This window comes from Cherax quadricarinatus, chromosome 8 (genome assembly GCF_038502225.1).
Source record: "Cherax quadricarinatus isolate ZL_2023a chromosome 8, ASM3850222v1, whole genome shotgun sequence".
Taxonomy (NCBI): domain Eukaryota; kingdom Metazoa; phylum Arthropoda; class Malacostraca; order Decapoda; family Parastacidae; genus Cherax; species Cherax quadricarinatus.
Window position 1 is genome coordinate 40,485,589 of NC_091299.1, and position 27,696 is coordinate 40,513,284.

At 44.1% G+C, this 27,696-nt stretch overlaps 1 protein-coding gene across 1 annotated transcript in view; it reads left to right on the forward strand.

The window, feature by feature from the left end:
* LOC138852390 (uncharacterized) overlaps window positions 1-27,696 on the forward strand; it is a 262,953-nt gene that overhangs the window by 31,690 nt on the left and 203,567 nt on the right. Inside the window, exons 5-9 of the mRNA XM_070082742.1 lie at window positions 9,545-9,708; window positions 12,198-12,249; window positions 13,445-13,607; window positions 17,616-17,681; window positions 18,482-18,592. Of these exons, the coding sequence (XP_069938843.1) occupies window positions 9,545-9,708; window positions 12,198-12,249; window positions 13,445-13,607; window positions 17,616-17,681; window positions 18,482-18,592 (556 nt within the window). The remainder of the gene's footprint in view (window positions 1-9,544; window positions 9,709-12,197; window positions 12,250-13,444; window positions 13,608-17,615; window positions 17,682-18,481; window positions 18,593-27,696) is intronic.

A 27,696-nucleotide genomic window follows, 5' to 3' on the forward strand; every position in this document is an offset into this window, starting at 1 on the left:
AGAGCTTAATAATAAATTAGACGCATATGCATAATTATTAAAGTCAAAACTATTTCCTAAACCCGTAAAGGTCATGCAGCGCAGCAGGGCAGAGTGTAGCAACTGTTTAATATTCTTGATCTGAGATTGTCAAGAGTGGATAGTATAATAGAGGCGGTGCTAAAGGAAGTATAATCAAAAGTTGTGTAATTATTATTATTATAAAGAAAGAAGCGCTAAACCGAAGGGTTATACAGCGCAGCAAGGCAGGGAAGGATGCAGGGGAAATGAGTGGCAAGAGGGAGAGGGATGATGTGCAGTGGGGCAGTGGATAGTGCAGGGGAAGAGTGTAGCTAGAAATTAAGGTAGAAAGGACAGAGGAGAGTGCTAGAGGCATCATCATCAGAGTTTGTGTAGTAAATCAATTGCTGTTAAAAAGTCAATGAAAGAGTCTGGATTAAAGGAGGGTCCATTAGCAAGAAGAGAAGGTAAAGAAAGGGCAGCGGATTGAAGACGACGTTGGAGGTAAATCCTGCGTGCTCCTTGATAGAGTAACAGTCCAGCAAAATGTGGCTAACTGATATTGGAATTTGACAATTCTCACAGAGAGGAACAAGGCGCCTCTCCATGAGATACTCATGAGTAAGACAAGCGTGGTTGATGTGAAGACGGGAGAGAGTAGTCTCTTATCCTCGACACTGATGACAAGAAAACAGCCAGAAACCTATACTCTGTTTAATAGAATGAAGTTTGTTACAGAGCAAATCAGACCAACGTTTTTGCCAACGGGTGCGAAGGTGGGTAGCAATTTCAGCAAAATAGTTTGTGAATGGAACACCTCTATATGAAACTGGGAGGTCATGTACTGCTGACCGCGCAGCAGTGTCTGCCTGTTCATTGCCCTGTACGTCAACATGAAAAGGGACCCAGCAAAAAACAATATCTTTGTGTTTGCTAGAGATACGGCGTAACCGAAGTTGGATACGAAGAACTAGGGAGTGAGGAGTATCAAATTTTTGCGTAGCCTGTAAAGCACTATGGGAGTCTGAAACGAACACAAATGGTGACACATGTATAGATGCAATACGAATAAGTGCTACAAGAATAGAGTACAATTCAGCCGTAAAAATGCTACCCGAGGATAATAAATGTCCTCGCACGACACTGTCCGGAAACATTGCTGCGAATCCGACGCCGTCAGAAGACTTAGAACCATCGGTGTACACTGCGATGGCATGATAATGAGAGCGGAAGTGGTCAAGAAAAAAGAGAATGGGAAGGCACCGTAGGTAGCTGAGCTTTTGTACATGGCAGCGGGAAAGAACAGACACGAGTAGTTGGAACTTCCCAAGGGGGCAGGGAAAAGTGAGATGCTACGTGAACATAGAATGGTGGTAATTGAAGAGAAGACAAGAGCGAACGGAAGCGGAGAGAAAAGGGGCGGAGTAAACAGGGACGACGAACAAATAAAGAATGTCTACTAACATCAGTGACCATCCTATATACGGAAGGATTGTGGAGGTCATGAGATCGAACATAACGAAGGCAATGAGCATCACGGCGATCGAAAAAGGATGGAATTTTCGCTTCTGCGTAGAGGCTCTCAACAGGGGATGAACGAAAGGCACAAAGTCACAGACGGAGACCTGAGTGATGAATGAGATCTAACTTAGACAGATTGAAGATTGAGATACTTATGCAACATATGGGAATCTTTATTCAGGAAACGTTTCGCCACACAGTGGCTTCATCAGTCCAATACAAAGTAGAAAGGTGTAAGGAGAGGAGGAGTTTGAGGTAATAAGTCCCTCAGCCTGGAGTCGATGTGCTCAGTCCATCAATCTTGTAGAATGTACAGCATAGGGCCGTAGATGTGGCTTATATACTGTAGTCAGGTGAGGCGCAGCAAGAGGAGGCGGGGTCATAGTGGTGCCATCCACTTGTCGAAGTAGGTCTTCGTCCAAAGGTTGGACAAGTGTTGAAGAATTCTTTGTAACAAAATCCCATGATGCTGCTGTGTCTGATAGTTGTGATGAATGGTTTGAAAAACCGACAAGTTGAAGATTGAGACACTTATGCAACATATGGGAATCTTTATTCAGGAAACGTTTCGACACAGTGGCTTCATTAGTCCAATACAAAGTAGAAAGGAGGAGTTTGAGGTAATCAGTCCCACAGCCTAGAGTCGATGTGTTCAGTCTATCAATCGTGTAGAATGTACAGCATAGGGCCGTAGACGTGGCTTATATACTGTAGTCAGGTGAGGCGCAGCAGGAGGAGGCTAGTGGATGGTACCACTATGACCCCGCCTCCTCCTGCTGCGCCTCACCTGACTACTTCGACTAGTGGATGGTACAACTATGACCCCGCCTCCTCCTGCTGCGCCTCACCTGACTACAGTATATAAGCCACGTCTACAGCCCTATGCTGTGCATTCAACAAGATTGATGGACTGAACACATCGACTCCAGGCTGAGGGACTGATTACCTCAAACTCCTCCTCTCCTTACACCTTTCTACTCTGTATTGGACTGATGAAGCCACTGTGTGGCGAAACGTTTCCTGAATAAAGATTCCCATATGTTGCATAAGTGTCTCAATCTTCAACTTGTCGGTTTTTCAAACCATTCATCACAACTTAGACAGAGTTGCGAGAGAGGCCGCAGAATAGATTTGGTCACCACAATCCAGCTTGGACAAGACTAGGGTGGAATGTAAACGGAGGAGAGTGCGACGATCTGCTCCCCGTGGACGATGTGCAAGAACTTTAAGAAGATTTATCCAACCATGGCAAGTTGTCTTTAAATAAGAAATGTGAGGTCTCCATGTCAACCGGCGATCAAAAGCAGGCCCAGAAACTTGACCGTATCACATGCCGGAATACGTGAATCGTGTAAGTACAAGGGAGTATCCGGAATAAGAGGACGTCCAGTGAAGGTAATGAACCGGGTTTTCGTACTAGAAAATTTAAAGCAGTGATAAGTGGTCCAGTGGGAGACTCGGTCTATTACAACCTGAAGGGAGGCTGCTACTAGTCGACAGTCAGCGCCCGAGTAAGCTATGGCGAAATCATCAACATAAAGTGACGACCAATTATGTGAAGGAAGAACGGAAAGTAGGTCATTTATAGCTAAAAGAAAAGGAGTAGTGCTGAGGACACAGCCTTGTGGAACTCCCTCGGCTTGTACAAAGTCCGAGGAAAGCGAGGCGCCGATACGAACTCGAAAATGTCTGTCAGACAAGAAAGCAGCGATGACGTTTGGTAGATTGCCGCAGAGGCCTAAGGAGTGGGCTTCAGCTAGGATGCTATACCTCCAAGTGGTGTCACATGCCTTCTCTAGATCAAAAAACACCGCTAGGACAGAGTGGTTGTTAGCAAAGGCATTTCGAATATGCGTATCTAAGTGGAGCAAGGGGTCTACAGTAGAGCGGCCTATGTGAAAGCCATATCATACGTCTATTCACGTATGTATGTATAATGTTCGCCAAGACCATAGTCTTGGCACGGGTCCCAATCTTGCGATGACCCGTCTAATCGTTCCATCACCTTGCAGACCACACTGGTCAGGACAATGGGAAGATATTGAGAGGTGTCAAGTCCCGAGGCGCCTGGTTTGCGAAACGGTAGTACAATAGCCGATTTCCAGTGTTGAGGGAGAACCCCTCGCTTCCAAATTAGATTGAAAAGACGTAAAAGAACGGGAAGGGCCGTAGAATGGGGATGTTGAAGCATACTGATGTGGATATCATCAGGTTCCGGTGCCGAAGGCCGGCAAATGGAAGCGTGAACTCCAGTTCTACAAGAGTAAAAGGTACGTTATACGGCTCCAACCCATCGGAGGAGAAATCTATGGAAAATTGCTCTTTGGTAGGTTTAGACGCAAGAAATGAGGGACCAAGGTGAAGATCTTTGGAGATACGAACAAAAGTTCCTGATTGCTGTGGCAACTTCTAAGGGTTCCATGACATCAACTCCAGCAACCCACAAAATGGGAGCTGGGTCCGAAGTGTATTTACCACACAATTTCTACACCTTTTTCTAAATCGAGCACATAGGGGAAGACGAGTTAATGGTAGACACGTAGTCTCGCCAACAAGTGCGTTTAGCGTCACTTATAACACGGCGAGCAACTGCCCTTGCCCGCTTGAAATCCAATGCGTACCTGAGGTTTACCTGGAGTTTACCTGGAGAGAGTTCCGGGGGTCAACGCCCCCGCGGCCCGATCTGTGACCAGGCCTCCTGGTGGATCAGAGCCTGATCAACCAGGCTGTTACTGCTGGCTGCACGCAAACCAACGTATGAGCCACAGCCCGGCTGGTCAGGAACCGACTTTAGGTGCTTGTCCAGTGCCAGCTTAAAGACTGCCAGGGGTCTGTTGGTAGTCCCACTTATGTATGCTGGGAGGCAGTTGAACAGTCTTGGGCCCCTGACACTTATTGTATGGTCTCTTAACGTGCTAGTGACACCCCTGCTTTTCATTGGAGGGATGTTGCATCGTCTGTCAAGTCTTTTGCTTTCTTAGTGCGTGATTTTCGTGTGCAAGCTCGGTACTAGTCCCTCTAGGATTTTCCAGGTGTATATAATCATGTATCTCTCCCGCCTGCATTCCAGGGAATACAGGTTTAGAAACCTCAAGCACTCCCAGTAATTGAGGTGTTATATCTCCGTTATGCGCGCCGTGAAGGTTCTCTGTACATTCTCTAGGTCAGCAATTTCACCTGCCTTGAAAGGTGCTGTTAGTGTGCAGCAATATTCCAGCCTAGATAGAACAAGTGACCTGAAGAGTGTCATCATGGGCTTGGCCTCCCTAGTTTTGAAGGTTCTCATTATCCATCCTGTCATTTTTCTAGCAGATGCGATTGATACAATGTTTGGGGGATAGAAAGCATCGCCGCAGTTAGGACTAAAGTAGGAAAGTGGTGTGCCAGTTCATCAATAGAGGACTAAAACGGGTCCTCACACCAGGTGGTAAGATGGGTGTATAAGTCCCAATTTGCTTGAGCAAATTGCCAACGAGGGCTACGAAACGGTCGGGCATACGTAGTAGAAGTAAGAAGGATGGGAAAGTGATCACTATCGTGTAAATTTGTGAGAACAGACCACATGAAATCAAGTGCAACAGGCGAGGTACAGATAGAAAAATCAATGCAGGAGAGAGACTGAGTGTAAGAATCAAAATGGGCAGGAGCACCTGTGCTTAAAACATTAAGAGGATAAGAAGAGAGAAGAGTTTCCAACTGATCACCACGAAAGTCGCAGTGGGACCCTCCCCACAGGTGATGGTGAGCATTAAAATCACCCAACCACAATATGGGTGGCGGTAGAGATGAAATTAAAAGCGCGATATCAGAGATACACAATGCACGGGAGGGAGAAAGATAAAGAGAGCAAACTGTAAGACAAGATAAGATTTCTTTCTGATTTTTAACCCCGGAGGGTTAGCCACCCAGGATAACCCAAGAAAGTCAGTGCGTCATTGAGGACTGTCTAACTTATTTCAATTGGGGTTCACAATCTTGTCCCCCAGGATGCGACCCACACTAGTCGACTAACACCCAGGTACCTATTCGCTGCTAAGTGAACAGGACAACAGGTGTAACTTTGAAATGGTATAAAATACCGACAGGTTGTTAGGTAAAACACATATGCAACATATGCACACTGTTGCATATGTGTCTTACCTAACAACAGGTGTAAGGAAATGCGTCGAAATGTTTCCACCAACCTGAAATCGAACCCGGGCCCTCCGTATGTGAAGCGGGAGCTTTAGCCACCTGGCCACCAATTCGTAATTAACCATCAGTGTAAATAAATACGTGCTGCAGTATAATGCAGCAGAGAACAAACAAAAACTTGCTGATATGGTATATCAACACGTACAAGAGGTGTGCTTTCATTAAATGATTCGTCAGGTAAAATATCAGAAGAATGTAACAGCAAGTAACCTGAAACGGGGCGAATGACAACAGAACGAATTTTGGGCTCTTGCAATCCAGCACATACTGGGGACAACTGGGAGAGCAACAATTAGAATTCTCTTTGATTGCCCCTAAGGCCACGAATATTCCATCGTAAAAAAGACATTAAATACAGAAATAAAAATGACAAAAATAAGAAACGATAAAATCTATGGGCTTTTAGGATCCATAAAGTTAATGTGGGGGGGGGGGGGCAATGGTAAGCGTGTAAGCAAGGAAAAATTATAATATTGCTGAGGAATAAATTGTTGCATAGGTCGTGAAATAGAAGGCGCATTGGTGCCCATCGGGGGTGTCGTCTCCACTATATAGCTGGAGATAACGTCTAACATTTCAGTTGATAAGGAAGCCGACGATCCCATAATGTCAGAGACAGGAGAGGCATTGCAAGTGAAGGTAGAGTAACTATGGAGGCAACCAAAAAGGTCTGAGTGGGCGGGAAGTATGAGCCCGGAGAGATACGTTAGCTGGGGGAGAAGAGTTTTGCAGTGCAACAGGAGAGGAAGGAGGTTGGAGGGTAGCTATGGAAGAAGATTGAAGGGGGGGACAGAAGAAGAGAGGACTACACTAGGGGGGGATGAACCTCCTTCTTTGTGTGAGAGCTGGAAAGGGGACGAGAACTAGTCTCAGAGGTAGAAGATAGATTCTGCACTGGTGATGGACGTGAAGAAAGTATAGGTCTGCGAGGTCTAGTAGACTGAGAAGTAAGCGAATGAGATGAAGTAGAATTAGAAAATGGTGTGGAGGTAGAAGTGTCAGAGAATAAAACTGCAAAAGCAATAGAAACTGGGGTGAACCCGGAAGACACAGACGCATAGGGATTGGGAGGCGGGAGGACTGTCGAAGTTGGAGGTCTACGGACTACTTGAGCATATGGGACACAAGGAAGTTTTCATTGAAGGCTGAGCTGAGAGACTGCCATAGTGTAAGTAAGGCCCTTGTGCTCTTTAAGGTAATGGATCTCTCATTCATTACGATAGACCTGGCAACGGCGGGAAAAGGAAGGATGAGGTTCCTTGCAATTGAGACAAGAGGGGGAAAGACTACAAGACGTATTGGAATGATCTGCTGCACCACAGACTGGGTATTCCATGTCAGATCTGGAGTGCTTAGCAGGATGCCCAAAATGCCAGCAATTACGACACTGTTGGGGAGTGAAAACTACTTGACGGACCTCTAAATGATAGCCCGCAGTCGAAGGTTAAACGAGTGATGTACTAGGAAACTGCCTCCGCCCACAAGCGGGTAGATTTTGAAGGACTAATTGTTTTGCAATATCATTGCCGCAAGACAAAAAAATCACTCTGTACATTGGTACACGGTGAGACCACAGTACCACTGCAAGAATTAAGAGTAGCGTGATAACAAACGGTGATTGGTATGTTAACAATGGAAGAATTGCGGGAGAGAGCATGAGGTTGCTCGGAATTCCGTGCTGTTACAACATGCGCACTGCTTTGAAGAGTGTGGAAAGATATATTTTGGCCATCATGTCTTGAAGGAGTTTTACCAATTCCATGATCAGACAGATAATCCGTGTGAGACGTTGTTTGTAAAGAAAAGAAATTTGTCCATTGTGCAATGGTTAGCCCAGTACACAAAATTAGTGTGTGTTGTGTAGGTCGTTTTTGAGCGATCATTGACGAACTTCCATCAGTAGGTTGTCTTGGACGTTTAGGAGTAGTACTATGGGTGGTCTGACCCAAGGGAGGCGAGCGATCCGAAAACTGTCAAATCGTATTTGAGAAAGCCGGATGTATTGTGAAAGGCATGCTAGAAGCAGCAGCATGGACAGAGATGGGTGACACCACAGCACCTGAAGCAGGTAACGAAGCGCCAGTGGCAGAAGGTACAGAGGTATGAGAAGAGTCGATAGAATGGACAGATAATGAAGCCGTGTCAGAACAGGGTGTGGGATCAGAAAGGGGTCTGGGAGGAGGAAGGGTTTCATTGGGTGAAGACTCCATAATAAGGTGCTTCTTCCATGATATCTCCTTTCTCGTTATTTTTAGAAAAAAGAAAGAAGGAAAAAAAAGAAGAGGGACAGCTGAGGAATAGTCACTAGGAGGCACAGAAGGGCCGGAAATTCACCCACCTCATCCGAGAAGGCCTCGAGCCCATGGACAGTGAAGATGCAGCATGGAACCCGTGCCATACCCTACCCTTCACGCCAGTAAACCAGCGCTCCGGGATAGCAGCCTCACATCTACTTAGCCACATCGGCGGACAAAAGAAAAGGAGGTCAGAAACCCGCCACAAAGCATACCTCCTTTGGCTGCCACCTCCCAGAACCGACAGGCAGCTTCCCGGAGATACACCCATTATCTGAAGGGCACCCAGCTCACTCCTCGTAAATCCAGGAAGGGAGCAGGGCACTTTCAGACAATTCAGATTTCATGGCAAACCACACCACCCCCACAGTACCCCACGGAGTGGGATGAACCCCGGCACACTTCCCTCTATCTGGAAACTATAATGCCCGAGGGGAGGACCCCAGAGATTACAAATGGGATGGAATATAAGGGGAGAAAGGGAGAAAAAAAGGGGGTCATGGGGAAGATGGGGTAAGGAAGAGAGGACTGGGGGTAATTAGGTTCGGTCCGAGGAAGGAGACCAAAGGGTCTAATTCCTCAGACCAAGAGCCTTTTCACCACTCCAAGGAGCCCCCCCCCCCCTTGATGAGGAAAAGTTGTGTAATAAAGCTGTTGCTGCCAAAAAAAGTTAGTGTGCGTCAAAGGTAGTGCCGTCAGCGGTGACGACATCGAAGGTAAATTCTGCGTGCTCTTTGATGAACAGGATTGTCCAGTAGAATATGGCAAACTGAAATTGGAACCTGGCAGTTCTAAGAGTGCAACTGGGCGCGTATCCACTAGATACGCATGAGTGAGCCCTGGGAAAGCGTGGTCTCCCAACCACGACATCGTTGATAAAAAGACCAGAATCCTAAATACAGCTTGATAGAATATAATTTGTTATAAATCAAATTAGACCAATGGTGTTGCCAACAGTTGCGAAGGTAGCTAGAGAGTACAGCAAAATAGTCTGAGAATGGAATACTCCTATATGAAAGGCTCATTGCCCTGAACATCTATATTACAAGGGACACACCAGAAAACAATTTGTTTGTTTCTGCTAGAGATGCAGCGCAACCAAAATTGGAATGAGGCGAATTAAATTTTTTGATAGCCTGCAAAGCACTATAGGAATCTGAAACTACTACAAACGTTGAGGTAGGCCTTGATGTAACATGCATAACCCCGATGAGAACTGCATACATTCAGCTGTAAAGATGCTAGATGAGTCTAATAAATGACCAGACACCGTCAGAGGATTTTGATTTATCAGTGTAAACTGCAATGGCATGAGAATAAGATCGGAAGTGGTTAAGAAAAAGTGAAAGTAGCAACTGTAGGTATTTGCGCTTTCGCTTTCGTGCACGGCAGTAGGAAAGAACAGACGGAAAAAGAAAAGATAGATGCCAGATGAACATATAAAGGGGGAAATTAAAGAGAAAAGAGGCGGAGTGAACAGGGACAGTGATCAAATAATGGACCTCCACTAACGTCCGTTACTATCCTATATGTAGAAGGATTCTGAAGGTCATGAGAGTGAAAACAATGGGCGTCACGCCAATCAAGCAAAGAAGGAACATTCGCCTCCGCATATTCACACTCGATACAGGAGTGAAAAGCACCTAGACACAAACGAAATTCGTGATGACGAATCTGATCAAGTTTACAAAGAATTGCGGTAGAGGCTGCAAATATATCTGGTCACCTTAATTTAGTTTCAATAGGATTAGAGTACAATGAAGAAAAGTTTGTCGATCCGCCTCACAAGAAAGATGAGCGAGGGTTTTAAGAATGTTTAGCTGGTTATGCTAAGTAGCTTTCAGGGAGGTAATGTGAGGTTTCCATGACAGCCGGCAATCGAACAGAAGACAGAGAAATCTGACCGTATCACATTCAGGAATCCGGGAACCACACAGATATAGTGGAGTAATAGAGACAACTAAACGTCTAGTAAAAGAAATCTGGTGCATTTTAGCAACAGAAATTTTAAACCCATGAGTAGTGGCCCAGTGGGAAACATGGTTGACAACATTCTCGAGTGAGGCTGCTACTAGGTGACAGTCAGCGCCTGCACAAGCTATAGCAAAATCATCAACATTTAGTGACGACCAAATATTACATGGGAGAACAGAGGCTAGGTTATTTATTGCTAAGAAAAAGAGTTGTGCTAAGGACACATTGCTGAGGGACATCTTCAGCTTGCACAAAATCCGGGGAAAGCAAATTATTAACCCGTACACGGAAATGTCTCTCAGACAAGAAGATTTTAGGGAAAAGTGGCAGATTGCCTAAGGAATGAACGTGGGCCAAGATATATCTTCAAGTAGTGTCGTATGCCTTTTAAAGATCAAAAAAGACTGCGATAACTGAATGGTTACTAACAAAGGCATTACGATTATAGGTATCTAACAGGAGTAAGGGGTCGATAGTGGAGCTGCCCTTACGAAAGCCAAATTGACGAATGGAAAGACTATTATGTGTGTGTAAATACCACACAAAACGTCTATTTACTAGACGTTCCATCAACTTGCAAACTGCACTGGTAAAAGTAATTGGACGATAGTTTTAGGCCTTATGGCCCGAAGTACCCGGTCTATAAAAAGGCAGAACAACGGCTCGTTAAGAGGACTACTAGGGCTGACAGACGTAAATGCTGAAGCATATGAATATGAATGCCATCACGTACAGCTGCAGACGATCGGCAAGCAGAAATTGTTAACTCCAGTTTTAGAAGATTGAAATGGAAAATTATAAGACACTTCCCTGCTAGAAGAAAAGTCTTAAAGGCAGATTTGGAGAAAGGAAACAAGGGGCATAAATGGTGCCCCTGAAAGATACAGACAAGATGATTTCCTATTTTTGTGGCAACTTCAATAGGGCTCGTAATTGTAGATGAATGGTTCAGAGAACCGACACGTTGATAAATTAGACACATGTGCAACTCTTGGGTATCTTTATTGAGGAAACGTTTCGCCACACAGTGGCTTCATCAATCCATACAAAGGAGAATCTTGAAGAACAGGAGGAGAATGAGGTAATCAGTCCCTCAACCTTGAGTCGATGTGGTCAGTCCATCAATCTTGAATAGAATACGGTATATGTGCGGAGAAGGAGCTTATAAACCGTAGGCAGGAGACGTGCAGCAGTAGTAAGTGGTGTCACATTTGTTCAATGTGGAAGTAGATCGTGCCCAAGGGTTAGGCAAGCGAAGAATTCCCTTTGTATGGACTGATGAAGCCACTGTGCGGCGAAACGTTTCCTCAATAAAGATACCCAAGAGTTGCACATGTGTCTAATTTATCAACAGGGCTCGTAATGCTGACTCAGGCAACCCTATGAATGGGAGCTAAATCTGGAGAGTACTTGCCGCTCAATTTTCGAACTTTTTTCCAAAACTGCACTCATAGAAGAAGCCGAAGTGACGGTAAAAACATAATCCCGCAAACAAGTGAGTTACTGTATTCGTAGCTGAGGTTAAAATCGAGGACAAAGATAATTGTAGCAGCTCAACAGTTAAGAGCAAAGAGCAAAGGAGAAGATTCTTACTAAGAACAGTTTAACTTGAATTAAGAACCCAATTCGCCCGTTCAAACTGTCAGCGTGGGCTACGAGGAGGTCATGAATACGTATGAGAATTACGATAGGAAAATGATCACTGTCATCTAAATCATGGAGCACAGACCAGATAAAGTCGAGTGCAATTAAGGAGAAAATTGAGAGATTTGTGCAATAAAGAGTTTGAGTACGAGAGTCAAACTGAGTGGGATTACCCGAATTTAAAACATGGAGAGGAATATAAGTGATAAGAGCCTCTAACTGATCGTAACGAGAGTCACAGTGAGACCTCCTTCTCAGAGGAATTTATGAGCATTAAGTTATCTCAGACATATAACACTCCCCCACTCCTCTTCCCGTTATTTTTATCAACATGGTATAACTTAAACCTTTGAATGTGGCACTCGACAATTATGTCCCGATTCTTTAAATTAAACCATACTTCAGTTATTGCAATAACATCAATTTTTCCCGACCATGCAACTAAACGTAGGTTATTAATTATATTACTGGCACTTCGACTATTAGTACAAAAATTGTTAAGATGTTTCTTTTTCTGCACACTTTCCCTATTCAGCTTTGCTTTTCCACAATTTATTTTGTCATTTTTAGCCATCAAGAACGTCACCAATACCAACCCATGCAGAGGTTTATATTATCTCAAGTACAGACTGGGAAAGGATATATTCCTCTGAGAAAGAGCATAAAGATAAGGAAAGGAACACATGTGAATGAACACATCAACACTTGCAGATGCAACATGTGAATGAACACATCAACACTTGCAGATGCAACATGTGAATGAACACATCAACACTTGCAGATGCAACATGTGAATGAACACATCAACACTTGCAGATGCAACATGTGAATGAACACATCAACACTTGCAGATGCAACATGTGAATGAACACATCAACACTTGCAGATGCAACATGTGAATGAACACATCTACACTTGCAGATGCAACATGTGAATGAACACATCAACACTTGCAGATGCAACTTGTGAATGAACACATCAACACTTGCAGATGCAACATGTGAATGAACACATCAACACTTGCAGATGCAACATGTGAATGAACACATCAACACTTGCAGATGCAACATGTGAATGAACACATCTACACTTGCAGATGCAACATGTGAATGAACACATCAACACTTGCAGATGCAACATGTGAATGAACACATCAACACTTGCAGATGCAACATGTGAATGAACACATCTACACTTGCAGATGCAACAGCCTGAAACACCACCAACCACTTCATGAAATGGAAGAAAGTCTGCAATTATAATTTGTTTCAAACATATCCGCACAAAATAAAAGCAGCTTCGTCATCTTTGAAATATTAGCACAAATATTCATTCAAACAATGAACAAATTACTTCTACTGTTTTCTCTTCTTCTACTTCTTTTTCTTGCTTTCTTCGTCTTCTTCTTTTCTCTTCCTCCTCCTTCTTATTATTATTGACTTAGCTATGTCTTGCCATGTTCATTTTATGTACCGTCTGTGTACACATATGGTTTTTATTAGCTTGATAAAGCTCCTGATGAGCGAAACGGAGCCGTAATAAATGTCTCATTAGTTGCTCTTGTGTAATTTGTCTTACGTTATAATAAGTATATACAAGACATTAGCACTCGCTCTCTACTTATCTGAATACGATATCTACCTTAACATTGTCTCTGGCTACATCGATACATTTACCTGAGTTCGCAACAGTATTATTTTAATTTTTATTATGTTTATGTGAAATGCTTAACGTGTGTGGGTCATTTAGTTGATGTTGAGGCTTGATCCTACGTCTGTTAGGTGTGAAACACACTACCAAGTTATATTCTCAATCAGGTGATGTGTGACATGGGCAGCGAACCAGGAAGCTATGAAGGAGGGTGGACACTGGTCCTGTGGCACTCCATCCAGTCTCCTAACGACCTGAAGTTAGACATAGGAGGCTACACTCAGGGTTACGGCCAACCTCTGCTCGACGCCAACCACTCGTATTTTATTGGTAGGTGCTCCCTTGACTCACTCGCACCCCCGCCAGGTGAAAAAAATAACGGGTTGGGTACAAACTTGTTTGTAATGTCTATGAGAGAATTAGATATTCCTAAAACGAATAATTATAGTGGTTGTCAGAATTATTTATTTATTCTCCCTTCAAGATTTCTCCAAAATAACTTGAGAACTTTTCTTTTGGTCTACTTAATATCTTTAACATTGATGTCTCTTATTACAAAGAAAGATATGATTGTCGTTGAGCTTCATCAATACCAAACTGCTTATTTTTTATGGGAAAATAGTTCAGCAGTTTCCATGCAATAAAAAGAAAAAAATCCGATTAAACTTTCAGCTCTTATTTATATTGCTCAAATAAAACATTGCATTGTTTTTGGGATGTGTAAAGTGCAGTGTCTATTATAATAATCAAATTGGGATATTGATTTTTATGTAACAGCCACAGAAAACCTCTTGTAATGTGCTGCAGACTGGCATATCATACTTAACGGGAGAGTTAAAATGTTTTTTGGCTGTACTGATTCTAATTTGCCAACATTTTGAATCGATTTTGATCTTAGTTTCTAACCGATAACTTGAAAATACCTCTACCTAAGAGTTAAAGTTTTCAACTCAGGTCTGTCTTACTCAAAAAAAATAGATGATAGTTACTGAATTGGTGTTAATCTGCCAATTTTTAATAAACCCCCGAACAGTTTATTATATGTAGTTATGCCCACCCTGTGAAGGCGTTTTTTTTTTTCTTTTTTTTTACAAAAAATAAACTTATTCCTAAATATAACTACAAAAAAGAGACTGGAGAAATGATGCAAACTTACTTTTCACAGGCCTATTGAAATTTAAAAGATAATAGCCTATTATTCCTTTGAGGTAAAAATGCACATGACAGTTCTACTGTGATGGTTTTCATAAAGCAATAGAAAGTATGTCGGCTGTATTACATATTCTGTAGACCATTAAACGCTGAATAAACCTATAAGAGGATAACTGAAAAATAATGAAAACTCATTTTAATGTAAGTTGAAGTTTGATAAATTTAGGTAGGTAGGTGAACCTCATTAAGGTATTCTGGTTCCCTGACCTCTTGGGAAGGTTGAGTTGTTGCTCCTGGTTTTCTTTGAGATATCTGTGCTGCTGCTCTTCTGCCTCTTGAGAAATTTAAAGTATATGTTTTATGCCTCTTTTGTGAACTGAAGTAGCTATGGGGTTAGAGTTATGGAATATTTACATATGAGGCGGAAGGTCTGGTAGAGACAACATTCCCTTAAACGGAATTTAATGTTTTTACGTTAAAAACTGAGGACAAAATTGAACATTTTCAGGGCCAAAAAATTATTGATTTCAGGACAGATTCTTTGACAATCTATTGATTACTTGTGTTTCAGGTGTGTTAATTGACTTCATTTGTTATGCTAAAAAGAACTTCAGCATATGTTAGTTCCCCATACTTTAACTTTTTGTGTTTTTTTATGTTCCATGTATTGTTTATATGGGAATCAGGGATCTCTTAAAAAAATCCAGGAGAATTTCTTACACCTTTCCAGAAAAAAGTACCACCCAATTCAGATATTGATACGGTGAATTATACCTCGTTGGTTAATCATTAATCTCATCCAGCATTCGAAACAAGGAATCTCACAATGTTTTTTATCGTTAAAGTAATGAACATCCTTAAGCAGTAGTTCTTACACTCTGGGGAGAGAGACTGACTGACTGACTGACTGACTGACTGACTGACTCTCTGTCTGATTGTCTGTCTGTCTGTCTGTCTGTCTGTCTGTCTGTCTGTCTGTCTGTCTGTCTATTTGTGTGCCTTTGACAGAATTTATTTTTATTTATTATTAACACATCGGCCGTTTCCCACCAAGGCAGGATGGCCCAAAAAACAGAAACTTTCATCATTCACTCCATCACTGTCTTGCCAGAGCCGCGCTTACACTACAGTTACAAAACTGCAACATTGACACCCCTCCTTCAGAGTGCAGACACTGTTCTTCCCTTCTCCAGGACTCAAACCCGGTCTGCCGGTTTCCCTGAATCCCTTCATAAATGTCACCTTCCTTACACTCCAACAGCACGTCAAGTCCTAAAAAAAAATTTGTCTCCATTTGCTCCTATCTAACACACTCACGCATGCTGGCTGGAAGTCCAAGCCCCTCGCACACAAAACCTCCTTCCTTTACCCCCTCCCTCCAACCATTCTTAGGCCGACCCCTACTCCGCTTTCCCTCCACTACAGATTTATACACTCTCGAAGTCATTGTATTTCGTTCTTCCCTCTCTACATGTCCAAACCATCTCAATAACCCCTCTTCAGCCCTCTGGATAATAGATTTGGTAATCCTGCACTTCCTCCTAATCACCAAACTACGGATTCTTTGCATTATATTCACACAACACAGCCCTCAGACATGACATCTCCACTGCCTCCAGCCTTCTCCTTGTTACAACATTTACCGCCCAAGTTGACCCTGGTTGATCAGAAATTAATCCACCATGAGGCCTGGTCTCAGACCGAGCAGCGGGGGCGTTGACCCCCGAAGCCTTCTCCAGGTAAACTCAAGGTACCCATGCCTCACACCCATACAAGAGAGTTAGTATAACTATACTCTCATACATTCCCCTCTTTGCTTTCATGGATAAAGTTCTTTGACGACTTCCCGTCGTCAATTCTATGATTCACCTCATCTTTCATAGACTCATCTGCTGACACGTCCACTCCCAAATATCTGAATACATTCACCTCCTCCATACTCTTTCCGTCCAATCTGATATCCAATCTGCCGTTACCTAATTTTTTTTTTGTTATCCTCATTACCTTACTATTTCCTATATTCACTTTTAATTTCCTTCTTTAACATACCCTACCCAACTCATCAACAAACCTCTGCAACTTCTTTTCAGAATCTCCCAAGGGTACAGTGTCATCAGCAAAAAGCAACTGTGACAACTCCCACTTTGTGTTAGATTCTTTATCTTTTAACCCCACACCTCTTGCCAACACCCGATCATTCATTTCTCTGACAACTCCATCTATAAATATATTGAACAACCACGGTGACATCACACATCCTTGTCTAAGGACTAGTTTTACTTGGAAATAATCTTCCTCTCTCCTACATACTCTAACCTGAGCCTCACTATCCTCGTAAAGACTCTTCACTGTTTTCAATAACCTACCTCCTATTCCATACATTTGCAACACTTGCCACATTGCCCCCCTATCCATCCTATCATACACATTTTCCAAATCCATAAATGCCACAAAAACCTCTTTTTCCCTTATCTAAATACTGTTCACCTATATGTTTCACTGTAAACACTTGGTCTACACCCCACCTTGTTCATCTGCTATCCTGCTCTCCATCTTAGTCTTAATTCTTTCAGTAATAACTCTACGATTCACTTTACCAGGTAAACTCAACAGACTTATTCCCCAATAGTTTTTGCACTCTCTTTTGTCCCCTTTGCCTTTATACAAAGGAACTATGCATGGTCTCTGCCAATCTCTAGGTACCTTACCTTCTTCCATACATTTATTAAATTAAAACGCCAACCACTCCATAACTATATCCCCACCTGCTTTTAACATTTCTATCTTTATCCTATCAATCCCTGCTGCCTTACCCCCTTTCATTCTACTCACTGCTTCACGCACTTCCCACACACTCACAATTGGTTCTTCCTCGCTCTTACAAGATGTTATTCTTCCTTGCTCTATATACGAAATCACAGCTTCCCTATCTTCATCAACATTTAAAAATTCGTCAAAATATTCCCTCCATCTTCCCGATACCTCTAACTCTCCATTTAATAACTCTCCTCTCCTATTTTTAACCAAGAAATCCATTCGTTCCTTCCAAAATGTGTATTTAGTGGCCACAAACAGAACCTTGGAACATAGCTTATTTAAGCAAGTTATAATGCTTATGCCATATCATTACATCATTCATAAGTCTGATGAAAGACTGTGTTAAATACGAGTGTGTTTGTTCTGCAGGACTCGAGTACCTGGTAGCTCTCAACTGGAACAATAATACAGTACGACCTCTTGTTATGAAGGTATGTTATTTTAGATATTTATTTCTCACGATTTTGTATAATAAAGATGATTATAATTTATTTAAATTTTATCCAAGAGAGAAAAGTCACACTACTGTGGCTGGAAATAAATATTGTCAATAGATTGTACTTTCACTTATCGCAAGCAAGTAAATGTGTTGGCAGCTGTCACAACTGAATATCGTGCTAGTACTGTCAGTATGTACACATTAAATTAATAATAGTGTTGAGTGAATAGATTGTGTTTAAAACAGTCAATAGCTACGTTTTGGATTCTTAAAATTAAATGAGTATATTTATTTATTTCGAGAAAAAGAGAACAAAGAGAAGGGAGGTAGACAAAACAAAACGAGAGAGGCTGGAAACAAAGGAGTTTTCCTCTGCTAAATATTATTCTGCAGTACATATAATCAGGAGTCACTATGTCTCTGTCTACGTTACAAATGTCGGTTTCCAGGTATTTTGACTGTGGAACACATTTTAAGAGTTTGCCTACGGCTTAGGCCTTTTTGCTTTCATAGTTTTCGTAACTACTGGGATGCTTCTGGAAACCTGAGGGAATTTTTCAGAAGAGTCATTTAGCAATAATATTTTAATGGGATTTTTATCTTATTCTGATTATTTTAACTTGGTATAAGAGCACTTAATTTAGTAGTTTGAATGACCTATGCAGTGAAAGCGTTATTCATATACCTAAACCATCTTCCTAGATTGACCTACCTCCTGTTACCAGCATTACTACCTATTCCCAAGTCTCCCATGCATTTCCGCTTTTCATGCACAGCATCCACCCTCAACAGATAGTGATGATGGACACGAGTAATAACATGCTGCATGCCACTTACGGCAGTGTGGTGATCAACAGAGACTCCATGTACACACTGAACAGCCTCGGCAATTACCATGGCAACGCAGGTGAGCAACGGCACACAGACCTACCCATAGTCCTGCTGAAGAATGAGGGTAGGTGCAGCGGGTCTCACCTTTCTCTTACTTGTTGAAGATATAGGAAGCAGCGCAGTTGTTGCAGATAACAAAAATACACTCGCATACATTCCTTGTTTATTATGTATTTATATACAAATAGTGTGGTATAAACCTCGATAATAAATACCGACAAGTTGGTTTAGAAAGACACGTAAGCAAACACTATGACATTTATTAGAAAACGTTTCAGACCTGGGACCTTGATGAAACGTTTCCTAATAAATATGCCATAGTGTTTACTTACGTGTCTTTTTAAATCATACAAATAGTGTATACATACGTAAGCATCGTTGGATCTTCTAAACGACTAACTCGTGGTTTTCATCATAACTCAGTATCCTTGTACCCGTTTAGAAGGGAAGCTGAACCTAATTTAAAATTAGATTGTTAAGAAAAGGAGGAACTGAAGAAAGACTCACGCCTGTAGAATGCAAATTTTCAGAGTTTTATAACTGGAGCTATGGTAATTACTGTAATTCTAGCCTGATTCGAAGATATATCTTTATTTCTACAAGTACATGTACAAGGTATACAGGCCTAGCTGACATTAATGACATACTACAGTGTAGAAAGTTCCTAATTATGAAGAGCATTTCCTGCAGCTCTTAATGAACACCGAGTTCCACGAGTCTGGGCCTGGGGCTAAGTGCATGGGCATGTTGTCAATGGTTTTCTCAAAGTCTATCGGAGTTAGGGTAATTTCGGAAATCTGTAATACACTGACGGAATTTTGAGGCTCATTCATGAAAAAATAATTTGGATTGTCGGTCTTTAGACTGAATAGTGGCTCGCTAAACACAGAGTCGTATTTGGATTTCAGTATTCCTGGAGTATACCTGGAGAGGGTTTTTGGAGATTAACGCCCCAGCGGGCCGGTCTGTGACCAGGCCTTGTAGTAGAACAGGGCCTGATCACTCACACTGTTACAGCTGGCCGCACGTAAACCGAAGTACGAAACACAGCCCAGCTGATCAGGTACTGACTTTAGGTGCCTGTCCAGTGCCTTCTTGAAGACAGCCAGGGATCTATTGGTAATCCCCTTTATGTATGTCTTTGTGAAAGCCACATACACTGCATTTGACTCCATCAGCAGTCCCTTGATGAAAGGTATTTTGTTGTTTGTTGATGACTTTAGACCCTCTATGAAGCAATGTAAAAAGAGAGCAAATGAGAGAGTGGGTGAGATGTTATCAACAAATTTTGTTGAAAATAAGAAAAAGTTTTGGAGTGAGATTAACAAGTTAAGAAAGCCTAGAGAACAAATGGATTTGTCAGTTAAAAATAGGAGAGGAGAGTTATTAAATGGAGAGTTAGAGGTATTGGGAAGATGGAAGGAATATTTTGAGGAATTGTTAAATGTTGATGAAGATAGGGAAGCTGTGATTTCGTGTATAGGGCAAGGAGGAATAACATCTTGTAGGAGTGAGGAAGAGCCAGTTGTGAGTGTGGGGGAAGTTCGTGAGGCAGTAGGTAAAATGAAAGGGGGTAAGGCAGCCGGGATTGATGGGATAAAGATAGAAATGTTAAAAGCAGGTGGGGATATAGTTTTGGAGTGGTTGGTGCAATTGTTTAATAAATGTATGGAAGAGGGTAAGGTACCTAGGGATTGGCAGAGAGCATGCATAGTTCCTTTGTATAAAGGCAAAGGGGATAAAAGAGAGTGCAAAAATTATAGGGGGATAAGTCTGTTGAGTGTACCTGGTAAAGTGTATGGTAGAGTTATAATTGAAAGAATTAAGAGTAAGACGGAGAATAGGATAGCAGATGAACAAGGAGGCTTTAGGAAAGGTAGGGGGTGTGTGGACCAGGTGTTTACAGTGAAACATATAAGTGAACAGTATTTAGATAAGGCTAAAGAGGTCTTTGTGGCATTTATGGATTTGGAAAAGGCGTATGACAGGGTGGATACGGGGGCAATGTGGCAGATGTTGCAAGTGTATGGTGTAGGAGGTAGGTTACTGAAAGCAGTGAAGAGTTTTTACGAGGATAGTGAGGCTCAAGTTAGAGTATGTAGGAAAGAGGGAAATTTTTTCCCAGTAAAAGTAGGCCTTAGACAAGGATGTGTGATGTCACCGTGGTTGTTTAATATATTTATAGATGGGGTTGTAAGAGAAGTAAATGCGAGGGTCTTGGCAAGAGGCGTGGAGTTAAAAGATAAAGAATCACACACAAAGTGGGAGTTGTCACAGCTGCTCTTTGCTGATGACACTGTGCTCTTGGGAGATTCTGAAGAGAAGTTGCAGAGATTGGTGGATGAATTTGGTAGGGTGTGCAAAAGAAGAAAATTAAAGGTGAATACAGGAAAGAGTAAGGTTATGAGGATAACAAAAAGATTAGGTGATGAAAGATTGAATATCAGATTGGAGGGAGAGAGTATGGAGGAGGTGAACGTATTCAGATATTTGGGAGTGGACGTGTCAGCGGATGGGTCTATGAAAGATGAGGTGAATCATAGAATTGATGAGGGAAAAAGAGTGAGTGGTGCACTTAGGAGTCTGTGGAGACAAAGAACTTTGTCCTTGGAGGCAAAGAGGGGAATGTATGAGAGTATAGTTTTACCAACGCTCTTATATGGGTGTGAAGCGTGGGTGATGAATGTTGCAGCGAGGAGAAGGCTGGAGGCAGTGGAGATGTCATGTCTGAGGGCAATGTGTGGTGTGAATATAATGCAGAGAATTCGTAGTTTGGAAGTTAGGAGGAGGTGCGGGATTACCAAAACTGTTGTCCAGAGGGCTGAGGAAGGGTTGTTGAGGTGGTTCGGACATGTAGAGAGAATGGAGCGAAACAGAATGACTTCAAGAGTGTATCAGTCTGTAGTGGAAGGAAGGCGGGGTAGGGGTCGGCCTAGGAAGGGTTGGAGGGAGGGGGTAAAGGAGGTTTTGTGTGCGAGGGGCTTGGACTTCCAGCAGGCATGCTTGAGCGTGTTTGATAGGAGTGAATGGAGACAAATGGTTTTTAATACTTGACGTGCTGTTGGAGTGTGAGCAAAGTAACATTTATGAAGGGATTCAGGGAAACCGGCAGGCCGGACTTGAGTCCTGGAGATGGGAAGTACAGTGCCTGCACTCTGAAGGAGGGGTGTTAATGTTGCAGTTTAAAAACTGTAGTGTAAAGCACCCTTCTGGCAAGACAGTGATGGAGTGAATGATGGTGAAAGTTTTTCTTTTTCGGGCCACCCTGCCTTGGTGGGAATCGGCCGGTGTGATAAAAAAAAAAAAAAAAAAAAAAATGTTTGCAAAGATAAATGTCATTTTATTGACAGAATTTAGGGAGGCTTTGTTTGCTAGCATTAATATCTGTTATTTTGGAGTGGAGGCCAGTGACTGCCCCTCCACTTCAGAAGTGTTTTCAGTTGGTGTAGGACTTCTCTCATTTCTTGCCTGTCTGTTTTTTCCTTCCTGGCACTAAAAAATCTTCTCTGGAGAGGTTTTAACTCCCCCGTTTTGCTTCCCAGACGTAATTAATTCGGTCCTCTATGTTTCGTTCACAATAGAAAGAACTGCTTCCTCTTCACTTGGGTAACATTAAGTGAGTTCATTATTGTCACATCTCGTTTACGGTAATTTTCAGTAGCTCGTCTTTCATACTCCTTTTATATGCTCGAATAGTTGTGGCAGCAGAGTTGTTCCGAGGAAGTCGTCTGAATGGTCTGGAGGGGAAGGCTGCATTTTTTATTTTCTATTTTTTGCTTTGCTGGAGTTTTAACTAGCTTCTTGTCAGTAGCCAGGACCATATGTCCTCGTTGATGGCAGGAGAAGCCTCAGTAGCCAGGACCATATGTCCTCGTTGATGGCAGGAGAAGCCTCAGTAGCCAGGACCATATGTCCTCGTTGATGGCAGGAGAAGCCTCAGTAGCCAGGACCATATGTCCTCGTTGATGGCAGGAGAAGCCTCAGTAGCCAGGACCATATGTCCTCGTTGATGGCAGGAGAAGCCTCAGTAGCCAGGACCATGTGTCCTCGTTGATGGCAGGAGAAGCCTCAGTAGCCAGGACCATATGTCCTCGTTGATGGCAGGAGAAGCCTCAGTAGCCAGGACCATATGTCCTCGTTGATGGCAGGAGAAGCCTCAGTAGCCAGGACCATATGTCCTCGTTGATGGCAGGAGAAGCCTCAGTAGCCAGGACCATATGTCCTCGTTGATGGCAGGAGAAGCCTTAGTAGCCAGGACCATATGTCCTCGTTGATGGCAGGAGAAGCCTCAGTAGAAAGGACCATATGTCCTCGTTGATGGCAGGAGAAGCCTTAGTAGCCAGGACCATATGTCCTCGTTGATGGCAGGAGAAGCCTCAGTAGCCAGGATCATATGTCCTCGTTGATGGCAGGAGAAGCCTCAGTAGCCAGGACCATATGTCCTCGTTGATGGCAGGAGAAGCCTCAGTAGCCAGGATCATATGTCCTCGTTGATGGCAGGAGAAGCCTCAGTAGCCAGGATCATATGTCCTCGTTGATGGCAGGAGAAGCCTCAGTAGCCAGGACCATATGTCCTCGTTGATGGCAGGAGAAGCCTCAGTAGCCAGGACCATATGTCCTCGTTGATGGCAGGAGAAGCCTCAGTAGCCAGGACCATATGTCCTCGTTGATGGCAGGAGAAGCCTCAGTAGCCAGGACCATATGTCCTCGTTGATGGCAGGAGAAGCCTCAGTAGCCAGGACCATATGTCCTCGTTGATGGCAGGAGAAGCCTCAGTAGCCAGGACCATATGTCCTCGTTGATGGCAGGAGAAGCCTCAGTAGCCAGGATCATATGTCCTCGTTGATGGCAGGAGAAGCCTCAGTAGCCAGGACCATATGTCCTCGTTGATGGCAGGAGAAGCCTCAGTAGCCAGGACCATATGTCCTCGTTGATGGCAGGAGAAGCCTCAGTAGCCAGGACCATATGTCCTCGTTGATGGCAGGAGAAGCCTCAGTAGCCAGGACCATATGTCCTCGTTGATGGCAGGAGAAGCCTCAGTAGCCAGGACCATATGTCCTCGTTGATGGCAGGAGAAGCCTCAGTAGCCAGGACCATATGTCCTCGTTGATGGCAGGAGAAGCCTCAGTAGCCAGGACCATATGTCCTCGTTGATGGCAGGAGAAGCCTCAGTAGCCAGGACCATATGTCCTCGTTGATGGCAGGAGAAGCCTCAGTAGCCAGGACCATATGTCCTCGTTGATGGCAGGAGAAGCCTCAGTAGCCAGGACCATATGTCCTCGTTGATGGCAGGAGAAGCCTCAGTAGCCAGGACCATATGTCCTCGTTGATGGCACGAGAAGCCTCAGTAGCCAGGATCATATGTCCTCGTTGATGGCAGGAGAAGCCTCAGTAGCCAGGACCATATGTCCTCGTTGATGGCAGGAGAAGCCTCAGTAGCCAGGACCATATGTCCTCGTTGATGGCAGGAGAAGCCTCAGTAGCCAGGACCATATGTCCTCGTTGATGGCAGGAGAAGCCTCAGTAGCCAGGATCATATGTCCTCGTTGATGGCAGGAGAAGCCTCAGTAGCCAGGACCATATGTCCTCGTTGATGGCAGGAGAAGCCTCAGTAGCCAGGACCATATGTCCTCGTTGATGGCAGGAGAAGCCTCAGTAGCCAGGACCATATGTCGTCGTTGATGGCAGGAGAAGCCTCAGTAGCCAGGACCATATGTCCTCGTTGATGGCAGGAGAAGCCTCAGTAGCCAGGACCATATGTCCTCGTTGATGGCAGGAGAAGCCTCAGTAGCCAGGACCATATGTCCTCGTTGATGGCAGGAGAAGCCTCAGTAGCCAGGACCATATGTCCTCGTTGATGGCAGGAGAAGCCTCAGTAGCCAGGACCATATGTCCTCGTTGATGGCAGGAGAAGCCTCAGTAGCCAGGACCATATGTCCTCGTTGATGGCAGGAGAAGCCTCAGTAGCCAGGACCATATGTCCTCGTTGATGGCACGAGAAGCCTCAGTAGCCAGGATCATATGTCCTCGTTGATGGCAGGAGAAGCCTCAGTAGCCAGGACCATATGTCCTCGTTGATGGCAGGAGAAGCCTCAGTAGCCAGGACCATATGTCCTCGTTGATGGCAGGAGAAGCCTCAGTAGCCAGGACCATATGTCCTCGTTGATGGCAGGAGAAGCCTCAGTAGCCAGGACCATATGTCCTCGTTGATGGCAGGAGAAGCCTCAGTAGCCAGGACCATATGTCCTCGTTGATGGCAGGAGAAGCCTCAGTAGCCAGGACCATATGTCCTCGTTGATGGCAGGAGAAGCCTCAGTAGCCAGGACCATATGTCCTCGTTGATGGCAGGACAAGCCTCAGTAGCCAGGACCATATGTCCTCGTTGATGGCAGGAGAAGCCTCAGTAGCCAGGACCATATGTCCTCGTTGATGGCAGGAGAAGCCTCAGTAGCCAGGACCATATGTCCTCGTTGATGGCAGGAGAAGCCTCAGTAGCCAGGACCATATGTCCTCGTTGATGGCAGGAGAAGCCTCAGTAGCCACGACCATATGTCCTTGTTGATGGCAGGAGAAGCCTCAGTAGCCAGGACCATATGTCCTCGTTGATGGCAGGAGAAGCCTCAGTAGCCAGGACCATATGTCCTCGTTGATGGCAGGAGAAGCCTCAGTAGCCAGGACCATATGTCTTCGTTGATGGCAGGAGAAGCCTCAGTAGCCAGGACCATATGTCCTCGTTGATGGCAGGAGAAGCCTCAGTAGCCAGGACCATATGTCGTCGTTGATGGCAGGAGAAGCCTCAGTAGCCAGGATCATATGTCCTCGTTGATGGCAGGAGGAGCCTCAGTAGCCAGGATCATATGTCCTCGTTGATGGCAGGAGAAGCCTCAGTAGCCAGGACCATATGTCCTCGTTGATGGCAGGAGAAGCCTCAGTAGCCAAGACCATATGTCCTCGTTGATGGCAGGAGAAGCCTCAGTAGCCAAGACCATATGTCCTCGTTGATGGCAGGAGAAGCCTCAGTAGCCAGGACCATATGTCCTCGTTGATGGCAGGAAAAGCCTCAGTAGCCAGGACCATATGTCCTCGTTGATGGCACGAGAAGCCTCAGTAGCCAGGACCATATGTCCTCGTTGATGGCAGGAGAAGCCTCAGTAGCCAGGACCATATGTCCTCGTTGATGGCAGGAGAAGCCTCAGTAGCCAGGACCATATGTCCTCGTTGATGGCAGGAGAAGCCTCAGTAGCCAGGACCATATGTCCTCGTTGATGGCAGGAGAAGCCTCAGTAGCCAGGACCATATGTCCTCGTTGATGGCAGGAGAAGCCTCAGTAGCCAGGACCATATGTCGTCGTTGATGGCAGGAGAAGCCTCAGTAGCCAGGACCATATGTCCTCGTTGATGGCAGGAGAAGCCTCAGTAGCCAGGACCATATGTCCTCGTTGATGGCAGGAGAAGCCTCAGTAGCCAGGACCATATGTCCTCGTTGATGGCAGGAGAAGCCTCAGTAGCCAGGACCATATGTCCTCGTTGATGGCAGGAGAAGCCTCAGTAGCCAGGACCATATGTCCTCGTTGATGGCAGGAGAAGCCTCAGTAGGCAGGACCATATGTCCTCGTTGATGGCAGGAGAAGCCTCAGTAGCCAGGACCATATGTCGTCGTTGATGGCAGGAGAAGCCTCAGTAGCCAGGACCATATGTCCTCGTTGATGGCAGGAGAAGCCTCAGTAGCCAGGACCATATGTCCTCGTTGATGGCACGAGAAGCCTCAGTAGCCAGGACCATATGTCCTCGTTGATGGCAGGAGAAGCCTCAGTAGCCAGGACCATATGTCCTCGTTGATGGCAGGAGAAGCCTCAGTAGCCAGGACCATATGTCCTCGTTGATGGCAGGAGAAGCCTCAGTAGGCAGGACCATATGTCCTCGTTGATGGCAGGAGAAGCCTCAGTAGCCAGGACCATATGTCGTCGTTGATGGCAGGAGAAGCCTCAGTAGCCAGGACCATATGTCGTCGTTGATGGCAGGAGAAGCCTCAGTAGCCAGGACCATATGTCCTCGTTGATGGCACGAGAAGCCTCAGTAGCCAGGACCATATGTCCTCGTTGATGGCAGGAGAAGCCTCAGTAGCCAGGACCATATGTCCTCGTTGATGGCAGGAGAAGCCTCAGTAGGCAGGACCATATGTCCTCGTTGATGGCAGGAGAAGCCTCAGTAGCCAGGACCATATGTCCTCGTTGATGGCAGGAGAAGCCTCAGTAGCCAGGACCATATGTCCTCGTTGATGGCAGGAGAAGCCTCAGTAGCCAGGACCATATGTCCTCGTTGATGGCAGGAGAAGCCTTCGAACCGTTTAGCCTTTCTGACTCATCATGAAATGTGATGTTCATGGCTCACTTCGTTTAACATTGACCTATTTTACTATGCTGGATGCCGCTTGTTCAGTTGCAAGCGAATGTTAGGAAGAATGTATTTTGTGCAACACGTCTTTCCTATAGAATCATTAGTTCTTCAGTTTATCTTTTTGAGATATGGTGGGATGGGGAGCAGATCAAATGCTCATTATAACACTTAGTGTAATACATGTATATCTTTATTTTCAATCTTCTGTTCATTTTTCAGTCTCCTCTTTCTTCTTCCTTCCTTTATTTTCTTTATATTAATAATAAATTAATATTTATTATTATAATTCAGGGGGAACGCTAAACCCATACGATTATACAGCGCCTTTGGGGGTGATGTGGAAGGTATTGAGACTTAATTCAGGGAACTGGAGCACAGATCCAATTCCCTAGAACAAGAGCCCCTCAACAACGTCAAGGAACCTTCCTTGAAAGGATTAATAATGAACGAATATATTTCGGTTACTGACTGATCCGAGAAAGTATTCCCACATTCCTTAAGCTCAGTACTGCAGAACATGTGACGGTAATAATATATGCGAAGTGAGACAATCACAACTCATCATATGAACACTAGAATCCAAATTTCTTAAATAATAATTATAATTATTATTATAATCAAAAACAAGCGCTAAACCATAAGGGCTACACAGCAATAATAATTATAAATTAGGACATACACAGACCAAATATAATTCAGACCTCAGACCTTTCAAAGAGACCAA